This window comes from Narcine bancroftii, chromosome 1 (assembly GCF_036971445.1).
Source record: "Narcine bancroftii isolate sNarBan1 chromosome 1, sNarBan1.hap1, whole genome shotgun sequence".
NCBI lineage: Eukaryota > Metazoa > Chordata > Chondrichthyes > Torpediniformes > Narcinidae > Narcine > Narcine bancroftii.
Window position 1 is genome coordinate 317132566 of NC_091469.1, and position 26034 is coordinate 317158599.

General features: G+C 44.2%; 1 protein-coding gene across 2 annotated transcripts in view; it reads left to right on the forward strand.

The window, feature by feature from the left end:
* The window catches only part of LOC138747342 (NFX1-type zinc finger-containing protein 1-like), a 118814-nt gene that overhangs the window by 88043 nt on the left and 4737 nt on the right, over nt 1–26034 (forward strand). Inside the window, exons 13-16 of one of the 2 annotated variants that reach the window (XM_069906455.1) lie at nt 2979–3124; nt 17526–17636; nt 18066–18161; nt 22595–25561. In XM_069906455.1, coding sequence (XP_069762556.1) covers nt 2979–3124; nt 17526–17636; nt 18066–18161; nt 22595–24064 — 1823 coding nt within the window. In that variant the 3' untranslated portion in view covers nt 24065–25561. Of the gene's footprint in view, nt 1–2978; nt 3125–17525; nt 17637–18065; nt 18162–22594; nt 25562–26034 lie in introns of those variants that run through there. The other variant, XM_069906464.1, reaches the window with a different exon arrangement.

The window sequence follows — 26034 nt, forward strand, 5'->3', positions numbered from 1 at the left end:
CACTCAATGCTAATTAAGGGCACGTCCATCATTTATTTATGTGCTGACTTGTACGCTTTGTCACATTAAACAAAAAATCCACTCTGCTGCAAGAACTCAGCAGGTCGATCAGCATCAGTGGAAGAAGTAGGGTGGTTGGACCCTTCTAACTTTGGCCATTCTTTTGGTCAACTTACGGATTTCTTCCAGCAGATTGTTTTTAGCTCCAGAAGCCAACATCTTGGACAATTTCTAATTTTAAGACTATGGCCCCTTGTCCTGGATTCACCCACCAAGGGAAACATCTACATTCACTCTGTCAAAACCTTTCAATATTTGAAACATCTCTATGAGATCCCCCCCCCCCCCCTCACTCTCCTATACTCCAGTGAATACAACCCAAGAGCTGTCAAATGCTCCCCATATGTCAGCCCCTGCATTCCATGAATCATCCTAGTAAATCTCCTCTGCACCCTCTCCAATAATGACACATCCATTCTAAGATAGGGGACCAAAACTGCACATCGTTCTCCAAATGGGGTCTCACCAGTGCCCCACAGAGTCTCATTAACACCTCTCTACTCTTATACACTATTCCTCTTGAAATGAATGCCAACATAGCATTTGCTTTCTTCACCACCAATCCCACCTGGGCGTTAACTTTTAGATTACTCTGCATAAGGTCGCCCAGGTCTCTATGCACCTCTGAGGATTGAATTCTCTCCCCATCCAGATAGTCCTCTGCCTGTTTATTTCCACTGCCAAAATGTAGAACCGAACATTTCTCAACATTGTACTTCATCTGCCATATTTTTGCCCAGTCTCCCAAAGTGTCTATATCCCTCTACAACTTTACAGTTTCTACACTTCCTGCTCTGCCACCTATCTTAGTGTCATCCATAAATTTTGCCACAAAACCTTTCATTCTACAATCCAAATCATTAATATAAATGTAAACAACAGCGGCCCCAAGACCGACCCCTGCAGAACACCGCTTGTGACAGGCAGACATCCTGAACGGGATCCCTCAATTTCAACCCTTCACTTCCTGCCTATCAGCCAATTTTCTACCCAGTCTAATCACATCCCTGTAATTCCATGGGTCCTCATCTTATTTATCAGCCTATCATGCGGCACCTTATCGAAAGCCTTTTGAAAATCCAAATATACAACATCCACAGTCTCTCCTTTGTCTATCCTACCTGAGATTTCTTCAAAAAACTCTAATAGGTTGGTCAGGCAGGATCTACACTTTAAAAAACCATGATGACTTGGACCAGTCCTGTCATGAATCTTCAGGTATTTCATAACTTTATCCTTAAGGATCGACTCTAATATCTTCCCCACCACCTACGTCAGACTAATAGGGCCATAGTTTCCTTTTTTCTGTTTCCCACCTATCTTAAACAGTGGAACCACATTCTCAACATTCCAATCCCCTGGAACCATACCAGAGACTATTGATTTCTGGAAGATAGTCACCAATGAATCTACAATTTCCAAAGACATCTCTTTCAAAACCCTTGGGTGTACCTCGTCTGGTCCTGGAGATTTGTCTGTCTTTAATCCATTCAACTTACCGAGCACAATTTCTCTACTAATCTTAACTGTATCTAATTCCACTCCCTGAAGCCTCTGTCTGTCAGGGATATTACTACCGTCTTCCACCGTGAATACTGATGTAAAATATTGATTTAATTCTTCTGCCTCATCTCTGTAACCATTATAATTTTCCCAGCATCATTTTCAATCAGTCTCTTGTGTTTCCAGTTGTCCAATTAAATGTTTCTGTTCGAATAAAGACAATCCTGCGAGATCTTCCTTCGATGTAAACTATTTGACAAGTTCAGCATGTAATGGGGTATACCACAGCATCTTGCTTTATGAATTTTGATCAAGTTTCGTCATTTCAGCTCACCATGCTGAAGGCATTTGACTGGTCCAGGCATCGCTGTGAAAGAGGCATACGAGGAAGCATAGATACTGGAAAATTGGAACAACGCCGTAAATGCTGAAGGAGATTTTTGGGAAGCATCTGTGAAAAGCAATAGGTCATCAATGAACTGGGCTGTTGCCCCTTCATGAGCAAGAGCACGAAAAGGGCAGAAACCTGAACAAAAGGCAGCAGGGAGTGGAAATGCAAGGGAAGAAATGGCTACCAGAATTGGAAAAGTGCATGTTGGAGACTGCACACCAGGGGTTCTCAGCCTTCTTCTTTCCACTCACATCCCACTTTCAGTTATCCCTGTGTTGTCGGTGCTCTGTGATGAGTAAGGAACTGCTTAAGGTGGGATGTGGGTGGGAAAAGGAAGGTTGAGAATTGCTGCTCTAGACCCAATAGTTACTGAAATATTTTGCTTGAGAAAAATGGTTATTGGCCTATTTCCTTTGGAGTTCTGAAACCGAGTACATAACGAGTCAATGAAGAAAGATTAAAACAGTGGTTTTCAAACTTTTACTTTCCACCACATCCCACCTTAAGCAATCCCTTACTAATCACAGCGCCAATGACACAGGGATTATTTAAAGTGGGATGTGAGGGGAAATAAAAAGGTTGAGAATCCCTAGACTAATTCTATCTTCAGCAAACGGATATTCCAGTTGATAAAATGTCATTTTAAAGCTAACCTATACTGTTTCATTTTTACTTGTCACTGTAACTGTTTGTTATCTTCCCATTGAATGGAAAAGAGCAGAAAAGGACATAACCAATGAACTTACGTTGTGTCATTAGCCTCGTCTTTAGAAGAATGGGGATGGTAAAATATTATTCTACACCAGTGGTTCTCAACCTTTTTCTTCCCACCCACATCCCATCTAAATCAATCCCTTATTAATCACAGAGCACCAACGGCAGAGGAAATAGTTAAAGTAGGTTGTGGGTGGAAAGAAAAAGGTTGAAAACCACTGGTGTAAAAGAATATTTCACCATCCCCATTCCTCTCTCCACTATGTAAAATGGGAAAAAGATTAACGGTGGATCCACAATTTTGTTTAAGGTGCTGCAAAATACAGAAATCTTCTGCATGACATCAAGCCAAGAATTGTTATTGTGGAAGAAGCAGCTGAGATCCTGGAAGCTCACATCATCACCTCTCTGACTTCTGCCTGCCAGCACCTTATTTTAATTGGTGACCATCAGCAGGTAGGTAATGCCGCAATGTACAAGATTCAATTTATTGTCATGTCATTAAAAATGATGTAATGTTACACAAAATTTCCTAAAGTGCCTCTTATGGTCAGAAAAAGAGAAGCGAAAGAGAGTCCCCCACAGAGCCACCGAGTGTCCATGGATTCGCCTCTAGTGCTCCCACAGCCACCCAGTCAACAACCAGAGCTCAAAATCTGAACCTCCTACATGATTAGGACACCTTCCGCACCCTGGGCGACCTCTTGCATCCTGGTTCCGATACCTGGTACCCCTTTAGGCACTCTCCAGCAGTCCACAGCTTGGTGTGAGCCCCTCGACCGCAGTCGCATGAGTTCCTTTCCTCAAGACATCTGTGTGGTTCCTTCAGCCACAGAACCCCCTCACTGGTCCGCGGCCATGGTCGCCATCCTGTGGGTCGTGTCCTCTCCTCCTTCTCAGGCAAGGGGTAGATTCCCTGTGCCCTATGCCAGTCCCTCCACTTCCCCGGTGCCTGCAACCCCTCGAGGCTGCTGCCGATTACAGGCACTGCCATCTTGAGCGCAGCCACCAAGGTCGCGGGATTTCAAATGAAACCGCCGTCATCTCCTTTTAATGGGCCATTTAATCCATGTACAGAGCTGAGGGCAGTCAGGCTAGGCAGATCCACACCAGCGAGAGCTCTGATTCTCCTATCTCTGCTCTTTGCAAGCCCACATCAGGGGCAGTGCCGTGTCTCTGCTCTCCACTCTCTGGAGGTCCACACCAGGGGCAGCATCATGTCTCCACTCCCCGCTCTCTGCAGGCCCACACCAGGGGAAGCACCATGACTCCTCTCCATGCTCTCTGCAGGCCCACACCAGGGGCAGCGCCATGTCTCCACTCCCCGCTCCCTGCAGGCTCACACCAGGGGCAGCACCATGTCTCCTCTCCCCGCTCTCTGCAGGCCCACACCAGGGGCAGCGCTGTGTCTCCGCTCCCTGCTCCCTGCAGGCCCACAGTGCCGTGTCTCCTCTCCCTGCTCTCTGCAGTCCCACACCAGGGGTAGCGCCATGTCTCTGCTCCCCATTCTCTGCAGGCCCACACCAGGGGTAGCGCCGTGTCTCCACTCCCCACTCTCTACAGGCCCACATCAGGAGCAGCACCATGTCTCCTCTCCCCGCTCTCTGCAGGCCCACACCAGGGGCAGTGCTGTGTCTCCGCTCCCTGCTCCCTGCTCTCTGCAGGCCCACAGTGCCATATCTCCTCTCCCCGCTCTCTGTAGGCCCATACCAGGGGTAGTGCTGTGTCTCTGCTTCCTGCTCTCTGCAGGCCCACAGACCCGTGGCTCCAATCCCCGCTCTCTGCAGGCCCACACCAGGGGCAGTGCCGTGTCTCCGCTCCCCACTCTCTGCAGGCCCACACCAGGGGCAGCGCTGTGTCTCCGCTCCCCGCTCTCTGCCGGCCCACACCAGCGGAAGCAATGTCGATGATGCAGCTCCATCTTATTTTACAAACTTGCTTAATTCTCCTACAAGGCAAAAAAAAAATCTTTCCTGTCCATTATTTTCAGAGGGTGGAAAGTGCTGGGTCTTCATTGCATTGAAGATGCTATAGCTTGAAACATCTTGATGAGATCAAGGAACTCAAGCTGATCTGTGAATGAAGTGTGCAACAATCTTGTTCATTCACTATTTCTCATCAACAGATTAAATAACTTAAATAATTTAAGCTCCCCCCACCCCCAACTAACCCTCCTGTCACCTTTTTATCCAGGTACATGAGTGGAACTTGGAATACTGTGAGGCCGTGGTTTAATAGCTATACTATTGTGATGCACTGTGGTGACAGTAAGCAGACACAAGATTCGAAAAGAATGAACAACAGGCTTTATTCTTCTTAAAGTCTCTGCTGTAGTTAGCTGCAACTCCATGTGACTGACCTCGAGGGGCCGGATGTGGCTTATATCCCGGCGGTTGATTGGCAGCCAACCGGGTGGGGCTTGGTCTATTCAGGTTGGCTGATTGACAGCTGGCCAGGTGTGGTCTGTCCCCCAGTGCTCTTCCTGCAGGTACACAGGTCGCTCCTTGCAGTCGGCTAGTGGTGTATCACAACAACTACCATTCTGCCTGACCTTGGAGACTGTGAAAGCTTCACAGTCGAGCATAGCAAAAATCGCTAGAATCAGGAATGGTTTCCAGAGGACTGGAAAATCACCAATGTCACTTATCTCTCAAGAGACAAAAGACGGGAAATGATCGGCCAGTCAGCCTGACTTCTTTGTAAGACTTTGTCGTTACAGTGCCCAGGTTCTAATCCAGTGCTATCTGTAGGGAGATCGTACATTCTCCCTGCAACCCCGTGTGGGTTTTCTCTGGATGTTCCACTCCCCACCCACTTCAAAAATGTGTGGGGCTTTGAACAGCACAGGCTTGAGGGCCTGTTCTCGTGCTTTATCTCTAAATTTTTTTAATTAAACTGTTGAGGATGAGGTTTTGGGTATTTGGAAGCATGTGACAAATAGGCTGCATACGCCAATGTGCTAGAGAAGCGTGCATGGGAAGTCATGCAGCATCCAACCAACGTTTCAGGCCTGAGCACCCCCCCCCCACCCCCGCCTGGTACTGAAATGTGGTTACTCATGACTTGCAGAGTTTCTCCAGCATGTGCTCGAGCACAGCATCTGCAGGCCTCTTGTGTTTTCTTTTGGAATATTTTATTTTTGATTCTTTTTTCAAAAATATACATAATAAAATCTTCTATGTCACAATATATTAAACTTTTATCTTTCTTACCAACAACAAAAACAAAGCACTCACTCCCTCCCTTCCCCTTTCCATACCTACAGGTCCACACCACCAGAGCTTACATCTTTTAAATATGTAGAATACAACTGGAGAAATCGCGTTTGGATATTGTTACAAGATCAAACCAGCAGCCAGAAGGAAGGCATATCACACAGGGGTAAAGATGCACAATTATTTTATTAACAAAAAAATCACCTTCAAACTTTAATTCAATATCCCCCCCTGTTATAACAATGCTCACTGTTTACTATGCAAATTTCTATAACAGTGTAAAACTAATAAATTCCCCAGCCTAAATATAACATATGTAATTAAAGTCTAAGTTATTTTTCCAACCAGGCCACAGAAAAAATTAGGCACGAAACAAACTCAAAACACAAGACTCACAAAACTTTAATCTCAACCGAAGCAAAGATCATAAACAATATTCAGTGTGTTTAATAAACTGAAGCCAAAAGATCTTTGAGAGAGAGCGAGAGAGAGAGCACAAAATTCAAAGTTGTCTTCTTGTGTTGCTTGCAGAGAGAGGGACAATGGCTTGGTCCGGATCCTTCTGGCTGCCTTCGAAATGTTCATCCCTTTTTGAAATCCCAACATTCAAACTGTCTTCCAGACAATGACTCATGTTTTGGGCCTTCTCCCACTCCACAGCACCCCCAGTGGTGGTTTGTCTTCAAAATCCAGAAATGTTTAGATAATCTGCACATGCCCAGTCCATCTCCCACTCTCTCAGCAGTCCAGCTTCACCTTGGCTCTCTCAAAGGCAAACTGTCACTTTTTAACATAAAACCACACAACACATAGGTCAATATACAACACAGAACTCTGTAACCCATACTCAGCTTAAAAAAAAAATTTGGTCCACAAGAACAAATTTTTAACAATTAATGGAAGTATTACATAAATAAAATAAATAAAATAAACTAAACACTCCATTTTTACAGTAAGTATGTGATTAGATTCATATCTACCCAGATTAACATCTTGACAAACAATCTGCTGTTACGTTATCCTTCCCCTTTATGTGTGTAATAATTAAATCATTCTTCTTCTTTGGCTTGGCTTCGTGGACGAAGATTTATGGAGGGGGTAAATGTCCACGTTAGCTGCAGGCTTGTTTGTGGCTGACAAGTCCGATGCGGGACAGGCAGACACGGTTGCAGCGGTGGCAGGGGAAAATTGGTTGGTTGGGGTTGGGTGTTGGGTTTTTCCTCCTTTGTCTTTTGTCAGTGAGGTGGGCTCTGCGGTCTTCTTCAAAGGAGGTTGCTGCCTGCCGAACTGTGAGGCACCAAGATGCACGGTTTGAGGCGATATCAGCCCACTGGCGGTGGTCAATGTGGCAGGCACCAAGCGATTTCTTTAGGCAGTCCTTGTACCTCTTCTTTGGTGCACCTCTGTCACGGTGGCCAGTGGAGAGCTCGCCATATAACACGATCTTGGGAAGGCGATGGTCCTCCATTCTGGAGACGTGACCCACCCAGCGCAGCTGGATCTTCAGCAGCGTGGACTCAATGCTGTCGGCCTCTGCCATCTCGAGTACTTTGATGTTAGGGATGAAGTCGCTCCAATGAATGTTGAGGATGGAGCGGAGACAATGCTGGTGGAAGTGTTCTAGGAGCCGTAGGTGATGCCGGTAGAGGACCCATGATTCGGAGCCGAACAGGAGTGTGGGTATGACAACGGCTCTGTATACCCTTATCTTTGTGAGGTTTTTCAGTTGGTTGTTTTTCCAGACTCTTTTGTGTAGTCTTCCAAAGGCGCTATTTGCTTTGGCGAGTCTGTTGTCTATCTCGTTGTCGATCCTTGCATCTGATGAAATGGTGCAGCCGAGATAGGTAAATTGGTTGACCGTTTTGAGTTTTGTGTGCCCGATGGAGATGTGGGGGCTGGTAGTCATGGTGGGGAGTTGGCTGATGGAGGACCTCAGTTTTCTTCAGGCTGACTTCCAGGCCAAACATTTTGGCAGTTTCCGCAAAGCAGGACGTCAAGCGCTGAAGAGCTGGCTCTGAATGGGCAACTAAAGCGGCATCGTCTGCAAAGAGTAGTTCACGGACAAGTTTCTCTTGTGTCTTGGTGTGAGCTTGCAGGCACTTCAGATTGAAGAGACTGCCATCCGTGCGGTACCAGATGTAAACAGCGTCTTCATTGTTGAGGTCTTTCATGGCTTGGTTCAGCATCATGCTGAAGAAGATTGAAAAGAGGGTTGGTGTGAGAACGCAGCCTTGCTTCATGCCATTGTTAATGGAGAAGGGTTCAGAGAGCTCATTGCTGTATCTGACCCGACCTTGTTGGTTTTCGTGCAGTTGGATAACCATGTTGAGGAACTTTGGGGGGCATCCGATGCGCTCTAGTATTTGCCAAAGCCCTTTCCTGCTCACGGTGTCGAAGGCTTTGGTGAGGTCAACAAAGGAGATGTAGAGTCCTTTGTTTTGTTCTCTGAACTTTTCTTGGAGCTGTCTGAGGGCAAAGACCATGTCAGTAGTTCCTCTGTTTGCGCGAAAGCCGCACTGTGATTCTGGGAGAACATTCTCGGCAACACTAGGTATTATTCTATTTAGGAGAATCCTAGCGAAGATTTTGCCTGCAATGGAGAGCAGCGTGATTCCTCTGTAGTTTGAGCAGTCTGATTTGTCGTCTTTGTTTTTGTACAGGGTGATGATGATGGCATCACGAAGGTCCTGAGGCAGTTTTCCTTGGTCCGAACAAAGCTTGAAAAACTCATGCAGTTTGACATGCAGATATTTGCCGCCAGCCTTCCAGACCTCTGGGGGGATTCCATCCATACCTGCTGCTTTGCCACTTTTCAGTTGTTCAATTGCCTTATATGTCTCTTCCCGGGTGAGGACCTCATCCACCTCTAGCCTTAGGGGCTGTTGAGGGAGCTGGAGCAGGGCGGAATCTTGGACTGAGCGGTTGGCACTGAAAAGAGATTGGAAGTGTTCTGACCATCGGTTGAGGATGGAGATCTTGTCGCTGAGGAGGAATTTGCCATCTGAGCTGCGCAGCGGGCTTTGGACGGGGTGAGGGGCCGTACACAGCCTCGTAAAAACCCCTGAAGTCGCCAATGTCCGCGCTGAGCTGGGTTCGCTTGGCGAGGCTAGTCCACCACTCAATTTGGATCTCCCGGAGTTTGCGCTAAAGATGGCCGCATGCGCGACGGAAGGCTTGTTTCTTCTCTGGGCAGGACGGCTTTGTAAGGTAAGCCTGGTGGGCAGCTCGCTTCTTTGCCAGCAGCTCCTGGATTTCCTGGCTGTTATCGTCGAACCAGTCCTTGTTTTTCCTGGAGGAGAAGCCCAGTACCTCTTCAGTGGATTGCAGTATGGTAGTCTTCAACTGATCCCAGAGGGTTTCAGGGGACGAGTCCGTGAGGCAGATTGCATCCTCGAGCTTTGCTTTGAGGTTTGCCTGGAAGTTTCCTCTCACTTCGTCTGACTGCAGGTTTCCAACATTGAACCTCTTTCTGGGGGCTTTACTGTTCCTAGGCTTTGGCTTGAAGTGAAGGTTGAGCTTGCAGCGAACCAGCCGGTGGTCAGTGTGGCATTCCACGCTGGGCATGACCCTGGTGTGGAGCACATCTCGTTTGTCTCTTTCTCTCACCAGGACGTAGTCCAGGAGGTGCCAGTGTTTGGATCGGGGATGCATCCAGGTAGTTTTCAGGCTGTCCCTCTGCTGAAAAAGGGTGCTTGTAATGACAAGCCGCTGTTCTGTGCAGAGCTCCAACAGGAGGCGCCCATTGTCATTGCACTTGCCGACACCATGCTTGCCCAGGATTCCTGGCCAGGTTTCTGAGTCTTTGCCGACGCGAGCGTTGAAGTCGCCAAGGATGACAACCTTGTCGGCTGTAGGGGTGCGTTGAATGAGGTTGCGCAGGTCAGTGTAGAACTTGTCCTTTTCTGCTGGTTCCACCTGGAGGGTTGGAGCATAGACACTGATGAGGGTGATGCGACACTTGTTTTGAAGGGGGAGTCACATGGACATGATCCGGTCCGAGTGGCCTGTCGGGAGGTTTTCGAGTTTGGAGGCAATGGAGTTCTTAACCATGAAGCCTACACCAGATAGGCGTCGTTCATCCCTAGGCTTGCCAGACCAGTAGAGAGAGTAGCCCGCGCCGCATTCTTGGAGGCTGCCTACATCTGCAAGGCAGACTTCACTGAGAGCGGCTATGTCGATGTCAAGTCTGAGGAGTTCATGTGCAATGAGGGCAGACTGACGTTCAGGTTGGTGGTTGTCAGCCTTGTCTAGCATGGTTTTGATGTTCCAGCATGTTAGCTTGAGTTTGTGAGCATCTTTTGAGGGGGAGGACGTGGAGGGGGAGGACGTGGAGGGGGAGGACGTGGAGGGGGAGGACGTGGAGGGGGAGGACGTGGAGGGGGAGGACGTGGAGGGGAGGACGTGGAGGGGGAGGACGTGGAGGGGGAGGACGTGGACCTGTCCTCGGGCCTGCGCAAAGGAGCTTTTAGGTGGAGTGCAGTGTGCACAGTACTGGCCCCACCCTTTACGTGTGCTTCCACCAGTCTCTGAAATAACTGCTCTAATTCAAGCATGTGTTCTTCCCATGTATCCATACTAATTACTAAATCATCAATATAGGTTCCTGTGTGCTCTAAACCCTGAATTACTGCATTACTCATTCTCTGAAATGTGCCAGGTGCATTTTTCATCCTGAAAGGCATAACATTATACTCATACAATCCCCAAGGTGTAACAAATGCAGAAATCTCCCTGCCTTTCTCTGTCAAAGGAACATACCAGTATCCTTTTTTGTAAGAAACTTAGCCTTCCCCACCTTATCTATACAATCATCTATTCTGTGGATAGGAAACACAGTTTACCTTTCAATAATCTGTACAAAACCTAATTGAGCCATCTGGCTTAGGCACCAGAACACAGGGTGAACTCCAATTTGGATTTGATTTTTGGATTATATAATTTTTGAGTATATAATCCACCACTTGATCCAACAATCTGCTCATTTCCTGATTAACTCTGTAAAGATGCTGCTTAATAGGCTTAGCATCACTGACCTCCACATCATGACAAGCCACAGTAGTTCTTCTTGGAACGCCTGGGAATATATCCTTAAATTTCATAAGTAATGTCTTCATTTCTTCCCTTTCTGATTTAGTCAAATGCATTAACTTGGTGTCTATTTTTGCAAAACTATAGAATTTTCCAGCCTGGGGCTTATCACTTTCTGTGCTCCATGACCTTCCACGAAACTTATCTCCTCCTTACTTGCCTTATAACTAGAACCTTGGTTGGAATCCTAGTCTCCTCCTCAATCATTTTCTCAAAATAAAGTTTAAGCATGTTCATATGACAGACCTGTGTCTCTCTTCGACAAACAGATCTCAATGACTTAGGTGACCTGGTTAATTTTTGATTTCACCTTATAAGGTCCTGAAAACTGAGCTCTCAAATGATTTGACTGCATTGGAAACAAAACCAATACTTTGTCACCAGGTTTAATATCCCTAATTTTTGCTTTTTGATCATACCGAACATTCATTTTTCCCTGAGCAGTTTTAAAATTTTTCCTTGCCATCTCACAAGCCTGATGTAATCTGTTTTTAAATTTGAAAATATAATCCAATAGATTTCATTGTATATAATTATGTATCCACACCATCTCAAATGGACTAAAGCCAAGAGACTCCCGAGTTGCCTCTCTAATAACAAACAATAACAAATGGATTCTTTCATCCCAATCCTTATTATTTTCCACACAATAAGCTCTCATCATATTTTTCACAGTTAAATGGAACATTTCTAAGGCCCCTTGACTTTCAGGTTGATATGCAGATGACACAATTTGATGGGCTCCCAATTCATATATCACTTGTTGAAATATTCCAGACCGAAAATTACTCCCTTGGTCTGATTGAATTTCCCTTGGTAGGCCAGTGTGAAAATATTTTAGCATACGCTTCACAATTGTCTTCGCTTTAATGTTTCTTATGGGAATAGCCTCTGGAAACCTTGAAGCTGTGCACATGAATGTTAACAAATATTCATTTCCTGCTTTGGTTTTTGGCAATGGGCCAACACAATCCACTATCACTTTTGAGAAGGGCTCCCCGAAAGCAGGGATGGTTTGTAAAGGTGCCACTGGTGGTCTTTGATTAGGCTTGCCCACCAGTTGACAAGTGTGACAGGTTCTACAAAAGTTTACAACATCCTTTCTTAATTTTGCCCAATAAAACTGTTTCCTTAACTTTTCTACCATCTTCTTCACTCCAAGATGACCTCCTAAAGGTGTACTATGAGCCAACTTTAATATTTAATTCCTGTAAGTTTTACGAATTACAACTTGCCTTACTACCGCCCAATTTTCACTGCCAGGTATCACTTGTGGTCTCCACTTTCTTATCAATATTCCATCTTGAACAAAGTAACCTACTGGCACAGTTTCAATTTCCTGGTTAGACAGAATCTTATCCCTTATCCCAGCAAGATCAGGATCATTCTTTTGTCTGGCTATTAATTCTTCTCTTGACAACAGCAAAGCTGGATCCTTAGGTATGTTTTCAATGCTTGCCTCCAGTACAGGATCATCACAGACTTTCTCTACTTCTTCCTTTTTTCTGGACATGGCTCTAGAAATGGGACATGCAGAGTAGATTTCCAAATCCTTTCAGACTCATAAACCAATGGCTTACTTGTGAGTTACCCTCTGCTAAATCATTCCCTAACAAAAGCGAAACTCCATCCACTAGCAGACTTGATTTTATTCCTATCGTAACCAGGCCATTAACTGATTTCATCACTATTCTATGCAAAGGTATAGGCTCTGCTTCACCACCAATGCCTTTCATAAAATTCATATCTCCAGTATCGGTCTTCTCACCAAAATTCACAATGTTGCTTAATACAAGCAATTGGGCTGCTTCAGTATCCCGCAGGATTTTAACTGGCACTTGATTGGATCCTTCTTTAACCGAAATGAAACCTTCAGTCATGAATGGTTTAAAAATATCCCTAACTTTCTCACTCTGAACACAGGCTGTTGGTACCATCCCTTTCTCTTTCTTCCGTTTCAGTACAGGACAATTTGCTATTATGTGCCCTTACTTCTTACAATAGTGGCAAATAACACTCAAAAATTTTTCTTCACCCATTTCTCTTCCTCTCTTCCTTTAACCTCACTTCTAGATTTTCTTTCTACTCTACTTGGATTATCAGCAGTATTCCTTGGAAAGGTTTTCTCTGGTGTCCACTTAGGCTTCTGGGTTAAAGCATATTCCTCTGCAAATTTAGCCAATTCTTGCCCGGTTTTTATATTTTTCTCTGCCAAGTACACTTGAATGTCGTCAGGAACACAACTTTTAATCTCCTCAATCAGAATGATTTCCCTCAATAAATCAAAGTTATTTTCTACTTTCATTGCGGCACACCACCGATCAAAACACACAACATTCCTATTAGCAAAATCCAGGTATGATTGGGTTGCTGCTTTTTTTAAACTTTTGTCTTTAACCCTCTGGGACTAGTTCATAAGATTGGAGTATAGTCTGCTTTACAAATTCATAATCAGCTGCTTGTTGTACAGTGAGACTCAAATACACCTGTTGGGCTTTCCCTTTAAGAACACTTTGTAGCAGGAGTGACAACTGGTTTGGTGGCCAATTTAAATTTACAGCTACTTTCTCAGAATGCTGAAAATACTGATCTATGTGTTGTGTGGTTTTATGTTAAAAAGTGACAGTTTGCCTTTGAGAGAGCCAAGGTGAAAGAATACTGCTGAGAAAATGGGAGACAGACTGAGCATGTGCAGATGATCTAAAAATTTCTGGACTTGGAAAACAAACCACTACTGGGTGTGGGTGTGGAGTGGAAGAAGGCCCAGATCTTGAGCCATAGTCTGGAGGACAGTTTAAAATGTTGGGATTTCAAAAAGGATGAACATTCTGAAAGCAGCCAGAAGGATCTGGACCAAGTCAGTTGTTCCTTTCTCTGCAAGCAACACAAGAAGACAAATTCAAATTTTGTGCTCTGTCTCTCTCTCTCTAAGATCTTTTGGCTTCAGTTTATCTAACAAACTGAATTTTTTTTATGATCTTTCCTCAAATGGAGGAACTAACCTCACTTCTCTACTGACCAGAAACAACCTCTCCTCTTGACCAGCACATGGGTTTTGGGCTTCTCCCTCTCCTTGCATTAGGGACAGCTTTAATTTAGCTAGTTCTAGCTCATGCTTCCGTTCTTTCTCTCTCTCTTCTAACTCTAGTTTTCTCAAAGCCAACTTTACTTCCTCTGAAGTTTTCTCCTTTGTAAACTGTTCTAATGCAGCTTCTTCAAATACCCCCTTTCCTACATAGTGCTTAACAATCTTTCAGGCAATTTCCTTTTTTTTCATCCCAGTTCTTACTGTAAGAAGTTTTAACTTGCCAACTATAACCATCAGTTCTGACTTTTTAGCCATTTTAAAATTAACCACTGAACTGGTCAATATTCATAGTTACTGGTTTTTCTGCTGGTGATTTATACACTCACCGTTTATTTTTAATTTCAAGCTGGAGGTTGAGTCAAACTCAGACGACTGATAACTAAGCACAAGTCACTCGCCTCTTAAGCTTCCATATTGGTTTGATCCCAGAAGATGTCCCCAAATTATGTTACAAGATCAAACCAGCAACCACAAAGAGGGCATATCACACAGGGGTAAAGATGAATAATTACTTTATTAACAAAAATTCACCTTCAAACTTTAATTTAAAATACTCCTTTTATATGAACTGGTACTATGCAAATTCCTATAACAGTGTAAAACTGATAAATTCCCCAGCCTAAATATAACATATGTAATTAAAGTCTAAGTTGTATTTCCAACAGAAAAAAATTAGACACAAAACAAACACAAAACACACAAGACTCACAAAACTTCGATCTTAACTGAAGCAAAGATCATAAACAAAATTCAGTTTGATTGGTAAACTGAAGCCAAAAGATCTGAGAGAGAGAGAGAGCACAAAATTCGAATTTGTCTTGTGTCGCTTGCAGAGAGAGGAACAACTGGCTTGGTCTGGATCCTTCTGGCTGCTTTCAGAATGTTCATCCTTTTTGAAATCCCAACATTCTAAACTGTCCCCCAGACCATGGCGCATGCTCTGAGCCTCCTTCCACTCCACCGCACATCCAGTGGTGGTTTGTCTTCCAAGTCCAGAAATTTTTAGATCATCTGCACATGCTCAGTCCCTCTCCCACTCTCTCAGCAGTCCACCTTCACCTTGGCTCTCTCAAAGGCAAACTGTCACTTTTTAACATAAAACCACACAACACATAGGCCAATACACAACACAGAACTCTGTAACAATATATATAATAGTCACATTTATGGCTTGGCTTGGCTTCGCAGACGAAGATTTATGGAGGGGGTAAAAGTCCACGTCAGCTGCAGGCTCGTTTGTGGCTGACAAGTCCGATGCGGGACAGGCAGACACGGTTGCAGCGGCTGCAGGGGACAATTGGTTGGTTGGGGTTGGGTGTTGGGTTTTTCCTCCTTTGCCTTTTGTCAGTGAGGTGGGCTCTGCGGTCTTCTTCAAAGGAGGTTGCTGCCCGCCAAACTGTGAGGCGCCAAGATGCACGGTTTGAGGTGATATCAGCCCACTGGCGGTGGTCAATGTGGCAGGCACCAAGAGATTTCTTTAGGCAGTCCTTGTACCTTTTCTTTGGTGCACCTCTGTCACGGTGGCCAGTGGAGAGCTCGCCATATAACACGATCTTGGGAAGGCGATGGTCCTCCATTCTGGAGACGTGACCCACCCATTTATAGTCCTTCTTTAATTACTGTATATGGGCCTCTATGTGGTCCAGGTATGGCTGCCAGACCTTTACAAAAGTATCATATTTATTCTTTATGTGATTTTTTTCCCCCATGGGTATACAGATTCATTTCCACAGCCCATTGTGCTATAAGTAGAGGGGAGTCAGACGTCCAAGTGATCACGATACATTATTTCACTACCGTCACTGCTGTTTTCATAAATGAGATCTGACATTTGGTCAATTTGTCAATATTTCCATGAAATCACCTGATAGATACAGCTCTGGGTCGCTCATGAAGGCCACTTCTGTTATCCTGTTTAAATCTTTTGCGATTTCTTGCCAATTCAGCCTCACTTTCATGTGCGACCACATGGCATGTAGAAAAGTTCCTGTCTCAGTCTCACATCTGAAACACATCTCTGCAATTTCAGCTTTTGATCTTTGTGACTTTTGTGGGTAAGATATAATTGGTGTAAAAATTTATACTGAACCAGTCCATAGTTTGCGTTTATAATTGATCTTGTGTTGTCCGTACACCAACCTGACCAGCTTCTTTCTGGAATCACCACCCCCATATCCGACTCCCATCTTTCCCTTGACCTCTGCAACCCTGGTTTTGCACTTTCGCTCTGGGGAGCAGAGTACATTTTTGTTATAAACTTGGGTGGATTTCCCATCCAGATCGTTTGTTCAGTTTCACTAATTTCAGGTGGGGTCAATTGGTCCCCATCTTTCTCTTAAGAATGATTTAAGCTGGAGAAAACAAGAAGATCACATTGGCCTCTCTGTATTTGTGTTTTAATTGTTCAAAGGACATAAGTGTTCCTTCCATGTAATGGTCCTTAATATACCATTGTCACACCACAAATTTAATATTTTATTGCCCACGTTCATAGATAATAGCACATTTTTACATGATGGGGCTTTTATTGATATCCCTACATTTTTTCCTATACATTCATTAATTTCTTGCCACGTTCTAATCATATGTATTAGAATGGGGTTATCCGTCTTTCTCTTTAGTGATTTGAAACTCCATTTATAAAGTCCTTTGCTTCCCCCTCCCCCATTGAGTGTATTCCCATCTGAATCCAAAAGTGGGAGGGAGGAAGGGCACGGAGACCTCTTGTTTAACTCCCCAATAAAATAGGCGGAAGTCAGCTTTGTGTCTTTTAAGGAAATCTGTTGGAATTATTTAAGGAAGTAGCAAGCAGGATAGACAAAAGTGAGTCAGTTTACACTGATCTTCCAAAGTACTTTAACAAGATGCATGTACACGAGGCTGCTAAGCGAGATAAAAGCCCGTGGACTTACAGGAAAGTTACTAAAGTGGGCAGAAGATTGGCTGACTGGCAAAAGGCAGGGTAAGGCAGAAGGAGGTGCCTTCTTCTCTGGTGGGCTGCCAGTGGTGTACACTGCTTCTCACGTTACATGTTAATGATCGGGATGACCTAATTATGGAAGTATGGGTATTGAAGATTGTGGTGGGGGGGAGGTGGGAGAATGGGGTTGAGAGGGAAAAATACATCAGCCATGATTTGAATGATGGACCAGATTTGATGGGCTGAATGGCCTCATTCTGCTCCTCTGTCTCGTGACCCCAACCTGATTGTCTCGTTGATTTTAAAGAAATCACACCTCTGGCAATTTGACCTTCAATTTGGAACTGTATTGATACGCAGTTTTGGGAGTGAACCCCCAACATTTCAACCTGTTGACTCAGAGACAAGTTGCCACAACAGCGACCACTCGACACCGGTGCTTACTTTGAGCTCTTGCACCCAATGCATCCTTCAGTTCTGCCCGGTCCAATCCTGTACATTAAAACTGTATGTCAAAAAACTGCTTTGTCATCCTTTGATTTTTAGCTTCACCCGAGTGCAACAGTGTATGAACTGGCGAGAAATTTCAACTTGGAAGTTTCCTTGTTTGAGCGGCTGGTAATAATGGAGATGCCCTTTGTCCGACTCGATTACCAGGTGAGTTTCTCAAGTGTGGTGATTGACAATGTAGCTAAGATACTGAAATTTAAACTGTTACTTACTTATTTAAGCTGTCCTGTCTTCCTTGCTGCTCTTTTACGCCTTTGTCCTCTCCTTCCTGCTTTCTATTGAGGAGGTGGTGGGAGAGTGAGAGGAATCGTGTGATTTCTGTACAAAGGAGAACCAAGAATGTTTCGGGTCATCAGATCTGGAAACAAGTTGCAGAGAGAGTGAGGTGGGATAATGAGAAGGAGGCCAAGATTGGAACGATAAAATGGCATTCACAATATTGCCTGGTCCCTTTTCCTGTGTTATTGATTATGAATGTAATCTCCTTTCTAGAAATACTGTACGCAGGTCAAAGTGTTTTTTTAAAAAAAAGTCTGCAAAAGATTGAATGATTTTTTTAATTAACTTTCTTTTCAGCATCGAATGCGCCCTGAAATTGCGAAACTAATAACCCCACACATTTATGACAAATTGGAAAACACAGTGTCTGTGACTCTGTATGAAAATATCAAGGTATTTTTTTTTCAATCTTAAATGCTAAAATAGTTTCTGACCGTTGCACTGTGCCGTCAAAAGTCTTGAGCTCATTGATATATTTTAAGAAATAGTCTCCAAACCGAAATACCACTCATGAGTTAATTGGTGGCACTAGAAATGAACAAATCTCAGCAAAGGCCTGATGATCTGGGCCTATAAAAGGTTTTATATTCTCAGGTGATATCCTTTGGATAAAATGTTGAAGTCTGATCTTTGTTACCCGAAAAAAAAACTAGTGTATTCTCTCTGATCAGTATTTTGACATTACCAGTGCTTTTGGTCAATAAATAGGGGAAGAATTGGTGATGAAGTAAAACAACGAAAGTCCGCAGATGGCGTAATTGAAGTAAAAGCACAAAGCTGGAGAAACTCAGCAGGTCAAACAGTGCCCTTTATACAGCAAAGATAAAGATACAGAACCAACATTCGGGCTTCAGCAAGGTGTGGAAAACTGTCAGCAGGAGCCTGAACAGAAGGGGGAGGGATGGGGGGAGGAACGCGGACCCAAAGGGGCAGGAGGTGGAGAAGGGAGGGTGCAGAAGCAAGCTGGGTGGGGGGGGGGGGGGGAAGGAGGGACAGCTGTGTGAATAGAGAGGGAAGGGGGGAGAGAGCTGAGGGAAAGGCGATGAGAAGTGGGGGTTGGGGAGGGAGACCAGATTAGCAAAAACTGGAAAAGTCTATGTTCCCTTCTCCACCTAGTACCTCCTACCTTTGGGACCGCTCCCCTTCCCTTTTTATTCGGGCACACGCCAACACTTTTCCACATCTTGATGAAGGGTTCAAGCCCAAAATATCGGTTCTGTATCAATATAAAAGACACTGTTTGACCTGCTGAGTTTCTCCAGCATTTTGTGCTTTTACTATAGAATTTGAGATAATGCTTTTCTGGTGCTGATTTAATTGTATTAAGTTGTGTGGGTGTAATGAGATCATTAGCCGACATTTGCTACTGAGAACTTGTATCCTGGTCTAAGGCCCACTCATTTCATAATGTTGTGCTGAAGGCCAACATTTAATTTTGCAGAAGCCTAATAGTCTGAATATGCCTGAGACTGTCTGATCTCAGAAGCTAAGCAGGCTCAGCTCTGGTCAGTTCTTGGAGGGGCAACTACCTGGGAACACCAGGGGCTGTGGGTTTCTGTAAGGGGTGCTGGACAAAGAGGCGACCTTACAGTGGACAAAAATTAAAAGAATTTCATGTATATTGCATTCTAAATGTATTATTACATTCCAATAATGGAACCTTCACCCATTTTACCCAAGTTATCTCTTTGAATGAGCAGCTCTCACTGCTTTGCCATTGTCAGAACCCTGAACATTGCCCTTTTAAAGTATGCATCCAATTTTTGATTTTGTAAATGGAATAATTGCACCTGCTTCTTTTGGCATTTCAGACAAATGCTCCAAATTTTGCAGCATAAAAATATAAAGATTTTGCCCTCATCTTGTCTTCTGGGGACTGCCATCTCCCACATCCGATTCAGCACTGACTACCCTATTAGCACTGTTTAAATGATGAAACCCTCTATTAAATTTTCCCATCACCTTCTCATTGCAAAGAACAATCCCAGATTCTCCACTATCTCTTCTGAAGCAATAGTATGCACCCCTTTGGCCTGAGCTTCTCATGTCCTGGTTGCATTTTGTGCCAAATTGCATCTGAGCCACAATTTCATGGAGAGGAGATACACGGCTTTCTTTAATTTATAAAGGATATTTTGTCCACTTTATTCTTTCAGCTGTGCAATGCAACAATCATGTAAAGTGAAACACATGACCTGGGCAAATAAACAGTAAAAAATAAATCTGTCCTCCCACTAACCTTTTTCCTAACTAGGAAAAGAACAAACTTCTTCAATTTGCCCTGTTTCATTAAGACCTCAACAAATTTCATAATTCTTTTGTTGTAGACCTGTGGTTCTCAACCTTTGAATTTCCACTCATGTTCCATTTTAAGTAATCACTGTGCCATCAGTGCTCTGTGATTAGTAACGGGTTGCTTAAGGTGGGATGTGGATGGGAAGAAAAAGGTTGAGAACCACTGGTGTAGACAAAAAACCTGAAACTCCTTGACTTGGACCATTTTCACTGTGTGGGCACTAACTGTTCAACTGCTCAGCACCAGAGTCTTTAACTTGATTTTAAAAAAATGTTACCTTCTTTCTGTCAATACATTTTTTTTTAAAGAAGATTAAAATCTGTGGACAAGAAGTTGATACTTTTGCATTCGACTTGGCAGTGTTCCACAATTCAACCTTTTTGGCTTGATTTGGGTAATTTATTAGAATAAATAACTGGAGTCAGATTCCCAATGTTATTTTTTGAATATTTTTTGTTTTCTATCAACAATGTGATAACATCACTGTCTGTTACAGAATATATCAATATCTCCCATCAATCTACATAAATTCACAAGAACAGAAACAGCCCACTAGGCCCATCAAGTCTGTTCCATAAATCTACACTAAGCTACTCTATACTAGTTCCAATTTCCAGATTTTTCCCCCATATTCCTTGATATCCTCACTATTGCGATGCTTGTCTATTTCTTGTTTAAATACTCCCAGTGATCTGGCTTCAACTGTTGTATGTGGCAGTGAGTTCCACAGATCCACAACCCTCTGGCTAAAGAAGTTCTTCCTAATCTCTGTTTTATATGGATAACTTCTAATTTTCAGACTATGACCCCTTGTCCTCGATTCACCCACCAAGGGAAACATCTTATCCATATCCACCCTATCTAAACTTTTCAAAATACGAAATGCCTCTATAAGATCCTCTCTCATTCTCTTATACTCCAATTAATACAACCCAAAAGCTGCCAAAGGCTCCTTGTACACCAGCCCCTGCATTCTGGGAATCATCCCAGTAAATCTCCTCTGTACTTTGTACAACATCACATCCTTTCTAAGATAGGGGGCCCAAAACTGCACAGAGTTCTCCAAATGGGGTTACACCAGTCTCCTATAGAGTCTCATCAACATCTCTTTACTTCTTTACATGTGGTGTTTCTTCCCCCTCCCATTCCCAACCCCCCCCCAAAAAAAAGGGGGGGGGGGTTGAAAGAAAGTGAGAGACTGAATGTGGTATGGGTGTTTCCAGTAAGTGTCATTAGAGACACTCATTAATCCATCTATTGGTAGATCACTGTAAGTGTTCTTGTCGGGGCGTGACTATAGCAGCACTCCTGTTAACGTCAGATATGACTGCTATGTTTTAACAAAGGGCTGCATCAGTTTCTGAGATTATACGTAATATTTTCCATGGGAATACAGCTATGCATCCACTTACTGATCCAATGTTATTTTAACATTGGAGACATTAGAAGGATTTGATAGAGGGTTTTACAATTTTGAGGGGGATGGATAGAGTAGACGGGGATAGAGTTTTTTCATTGAGGAGAGGGGAGATTCAAACTAGAGGACATGAGCTGAGAGTTAGGGGGAAAAAGTTTAGTTGCAACATGAGAGGGAGTTGCTCTACTCAGAGAGCAGTGCCTGTGTGGAACGAGCTTCCAGTGGAGGTGGTGGAGGCAGGTACAATATTTTAAGAAAAAAATTGGATGGCTATATGGTTGGAAAGGGTGTGGGGGTTATGGGCAGAGTGCAGGTCAGCGGGATTAGGAGAGTGTAAGAGTTTCAGCATGGACTAGACGGGCCATAATAGCTTGTTTCCGTGCTGTAATTGTTATAATGGATTAAAACAAAATTAAAACTGATATGTATTATACATATATAATACATACTTAATATGTATTAAGTAAAATTTGTTCAAATAGCTAGAAAATGTATTGCTATAACTTGGAAGTCGGATACTGATCTGGAAATGGATAGATGGTGTACAGAAGTTCGGAGTTAGAAAAATTACTTATAATTTAGCAGTAAATATCATACATTTTGTGAAATATGGAGCCTATATTTACAAACTATTGGTATTAAAATTTAAATGAATCTCAAATATCCCCTTTCTCTTATTGTTCTCTATAAATATTTATAGGTTTAAAAGTATTGGGAGGTGAAGTCTCCTGTTGTGGTTTTCCTCGTCTTTTTCTTCTTTTTAAGTTTATAGGGGGTTGGGGAGGATGGGGGAGGTGATTGGAGGGGTGGGGTTGTGATTCATAGGAGGTTTTTCTTTCTTTTGTATTGTTTGCTTTTCTGTAAAATACCACATGTATTTAGATTAAGTTTGAAACATTGGGAGATGATGGCTAAGTGGTTTTATTTAAAATAAAAAATCAAAAGAAAAGTGAAACCCCTCCTGTGTGGAATAAATCTCCTTTGCAGCCTCCCCGCATCCTTGGCCTTTCTCTCAGTGCCTCCAACTGACACTGAGAGCTGACGAATCCACTCACAAACCCCAATACAAAATGGTAATCGCTCTTTCACATTCCTGTTTTTGTTTTAAATCAGGGAGTCTCCACAAACCTGTACTTTGTTGAACATAAGGAGACAGAAGATAAAATCAAGGAAGGAAAAAGCTACCAAAACTTGCATGAAGCCCACTTTGTCAAGTCCCTTTGCATGTATTTCATCCAGCAGGACTACAAGCCATGGCAGATAACTGTATTGACCACCTACTCCGGACAACTGTTCTGTTTGAGGAAAATAATGCCCAGAAGGATCTTCAATGGCATCTGCGTCTGTGTGGTGGACAAGTACCAAGGGGAGGAAAACGACATTGTGATCTTGTCGCTCGTCCGAAGCAATAAGCAGGGCAGGGTGGGCTTCCTGCGGATACCAAACCGTGTCTGCGTTGCTCTCTCTCGGGCCAAGAAAGGCTTCTACTGCATCGGCAACATGCACCTGCTGGCAAAGCAGGTTCCTCTGTGGGCAAACATTGTGGGGATGCTGCGTGAGAATGGGAACATCGGCACCTCACTGCGACTGTGCTGCCAGAACCACCCAAGGACGAATACGCTGGTGTCATGTTCCACTGATTTCGCCAAGGTGCCCATGGGTGGGTGCTTGGTACCTTGTGATTTCCGCTTAAGATGCAACCATTTGTGCACATTGCCTTGCCACCCTTTTGACCCCTTGCACAAAGAGTACCAGTGCCGCATGCCATGCCAGCAACTTTGTGATTTGGGCCACCAGTGTCCCAAACTTTGCTGGGAGGACTGCAACAAATGTCTGGTGAAGGTGGACAAGGTCATCCCTAAATGTGGCCACTGCCAGCAGGTCCCTTGCTTCATGCCCCCTGAGTGTTTCTGCTGCCAGGAGCCCTGCAACAAGACCTTGGCCTGTGACCACATGTGCTTGCGTGCCTGTGGGGACTCCTGCACCTGGAAATGCCCCAAGAGGATCCAGTTGGTGCAGGTCTGTGGGCACAAGCAGACGATACAGTGCTTTCAGCGCCGGGAGGCTGAGAATTGTCCCTGCTCCCGCCCCTGTGGGACCTGCTGCCCACACAGAAAGTGCCCCCTGCGCTGTGGCGAGCCTTGTCAACCCTGCCAGGAGCCCTGTGCCTGGGTCTGCCCCCATGCCTGGTGCACCCGACTGTGCCACGAACCCTGCAACCGGGGGCCTTGTGACCTGCCCTGTGGCCAGACGCTCGACTGTGGCCACCCCTGCATCGGGCTGTGCGGTGAGCCATGCCCCAGCAAGTGCCGTATCTGCCACAAGGAGGAAGTCACGGAGATATTCTTTGGTGGAGAAGACCAGCCCGATACCAGATTCCTGCAGCTGCAGGACTGCCAGCACATCTTTGCAGTGAAAGAATTTGACCAGTTAATGCAGCAGTTGGAAGCCAACAATTCCCCAGCATCAAAACTCCACCTGTGCCCAAAATGCTCGACTCCAATCCAAAACAGCCTCCGCTACGGAGACATCATTAAGAGTGCTCTGGCTGAGATTGAGAGTTTGAAAGCCAAGATCCTGTGAGATGCAGAGGAGATGCGCCTTGATCAGATTCAGGAAGAAAGGGAAGAGTTAACTAAATATGACTTCTAGGAAACCCAGGTGCAGCAACAACAATCTAGTTTAAATCTACCTACATTCACCACTCTTGATCACAAGTTTAGTTTCCTCTCAATCCAAACAGTTGCAAAATAGTCAGAGATTTAAGATTCAGGAAGACAACTTGTAGAGTGGATTACAACCAGACCTCAGTTCACCAGGCACGCACACAGAGTTGTGGGTGCCTGGAATGCCATGGCACACATGGATGTGCTGAAACATTGGGGGCATTTAACAGACTCTTAGACAGACACATGAATGGAGGAAAAATAGGAGGTTACAGGATAGGCAGGGTTTAGTCCAGTGGATCTCAACCTTTTTCTTTCCACTCACATCCCACTTTAAGTAATCTCTATACTATAGGTGCTCTGTGATGAGTAAGGGATTGCTTAAGGTGGGATGTTTGTGGGAAGGAAAAGTTTGAAGCCCACTGTTTTAATCATCCCTCATTGACTCATTATGTGCACGGTTTCAGATCTCCAAAGGAAATGGGAAATGGGCCAATGACAATTTTTCTCAAGCAAAATATTTCAGTAACAATTGGGTCTAGAGCAACGATTCTCAACCTTCCCTTCCACAAACATCCCTCCTTAAGCGGTCCCTATCGAGGGCGTAGGGATGACTTAAAATGGTGTGTAGGTGGAAAGAAAAAGGTTGAGAACTACTGGGTTAGTCTTTGCTTTAAGGAGTATATGGCTTGGTACAACTTTGAGGCTCGTAGTGTTCTATGCTCAACTTGTCAAGTCTGCACATCCTCTTTTGTGGACTGAACGAACTTTCGCGCTTGCTTGCAATTTTTGCAAAACAGTTAAGGACTTGCCAATCGTGTGTACTGACAACCATTTGTAATTGTGCCAGTCTAAGATTGTAAGAACAAAGTCTCAATTGTAGCTTGTTATTTGCCAGTAATACTTAATGTAAAAATGTAACATGATTGGAGTACTCTTCATTCATGAGATAAGAACTAGCCTTTGGCCGTTAAGCTGCTGCCATTTGGTTTCCTTTTTGATCTTCAGTCCCATTATGGTGGAGGACATGGATATAAACCTACTCCTAATTTACAAATGTAATAAGAATTTTGCAAAGTTTTCTTTGTAATGCTCCAATTTTGCAGTTTTGGCTTGTTTTTTTTTGTTTAATGGATCCTGTCCTCAATTTGAAGTAAGATTGGAATTGTTGCAATGTTTGGGTGTGGATTGAACTGTTATAATAAAAGCATGAAGATAAAACTCGAGTAAAACCTTGCATCGGCTTATTTTCAATCTGAAATGTAAAATAGCTTTAAGAAAAAATGAAGAAAGTCCGCAGGCACTGTGGTTAAAATAAGAACACAAAGCTGGAGAAACTCAGCAGGTCATACAGGGTCCTTCATATAGCAAAGGCTTGAGCCCTTCATCAAGGTGCAGAAAAATGTCGGCAGGCACCCGAACAAAAGGGTGAGGGGTGGGGGGGAGGAGCATGGAGGAGGTTATAGGTGGAGAAGGGAGGGAGGGAGGGAGGAGGGATAGCCAGGTGAATAGAGAGGGAAGGGGGTGGAGAGCTGAAGGAAAGGAGACAGAGGGGGAGGGAGAAAGGAGAGCAGGTTCGCAGAAACCAGAGAAATTAATGCCATGCAGCTGGATGGGGCCTCAGATGGAAAATCAGGTGTTGTTCCTCCAATTTACGGGTGGTCTTGGTGGGATAGTACACAAGGCCATGGACAGATGTGGGAGTGGGGCGCAGAATTGAAATAGTTGGCTACTGGGAGGTCCAGAGTGTGGACTAGTTCTGCCAGCTGGATGAGGGTAGTGGTAGAGGGTGACTGATCAGGTTTCATCCAGAAGGGAGTGAAGTGCTTTGAGACTGTCTCCATGGGGGATAGAGGTTTAAAGAGATTGAACATTCAATGTAAAAAA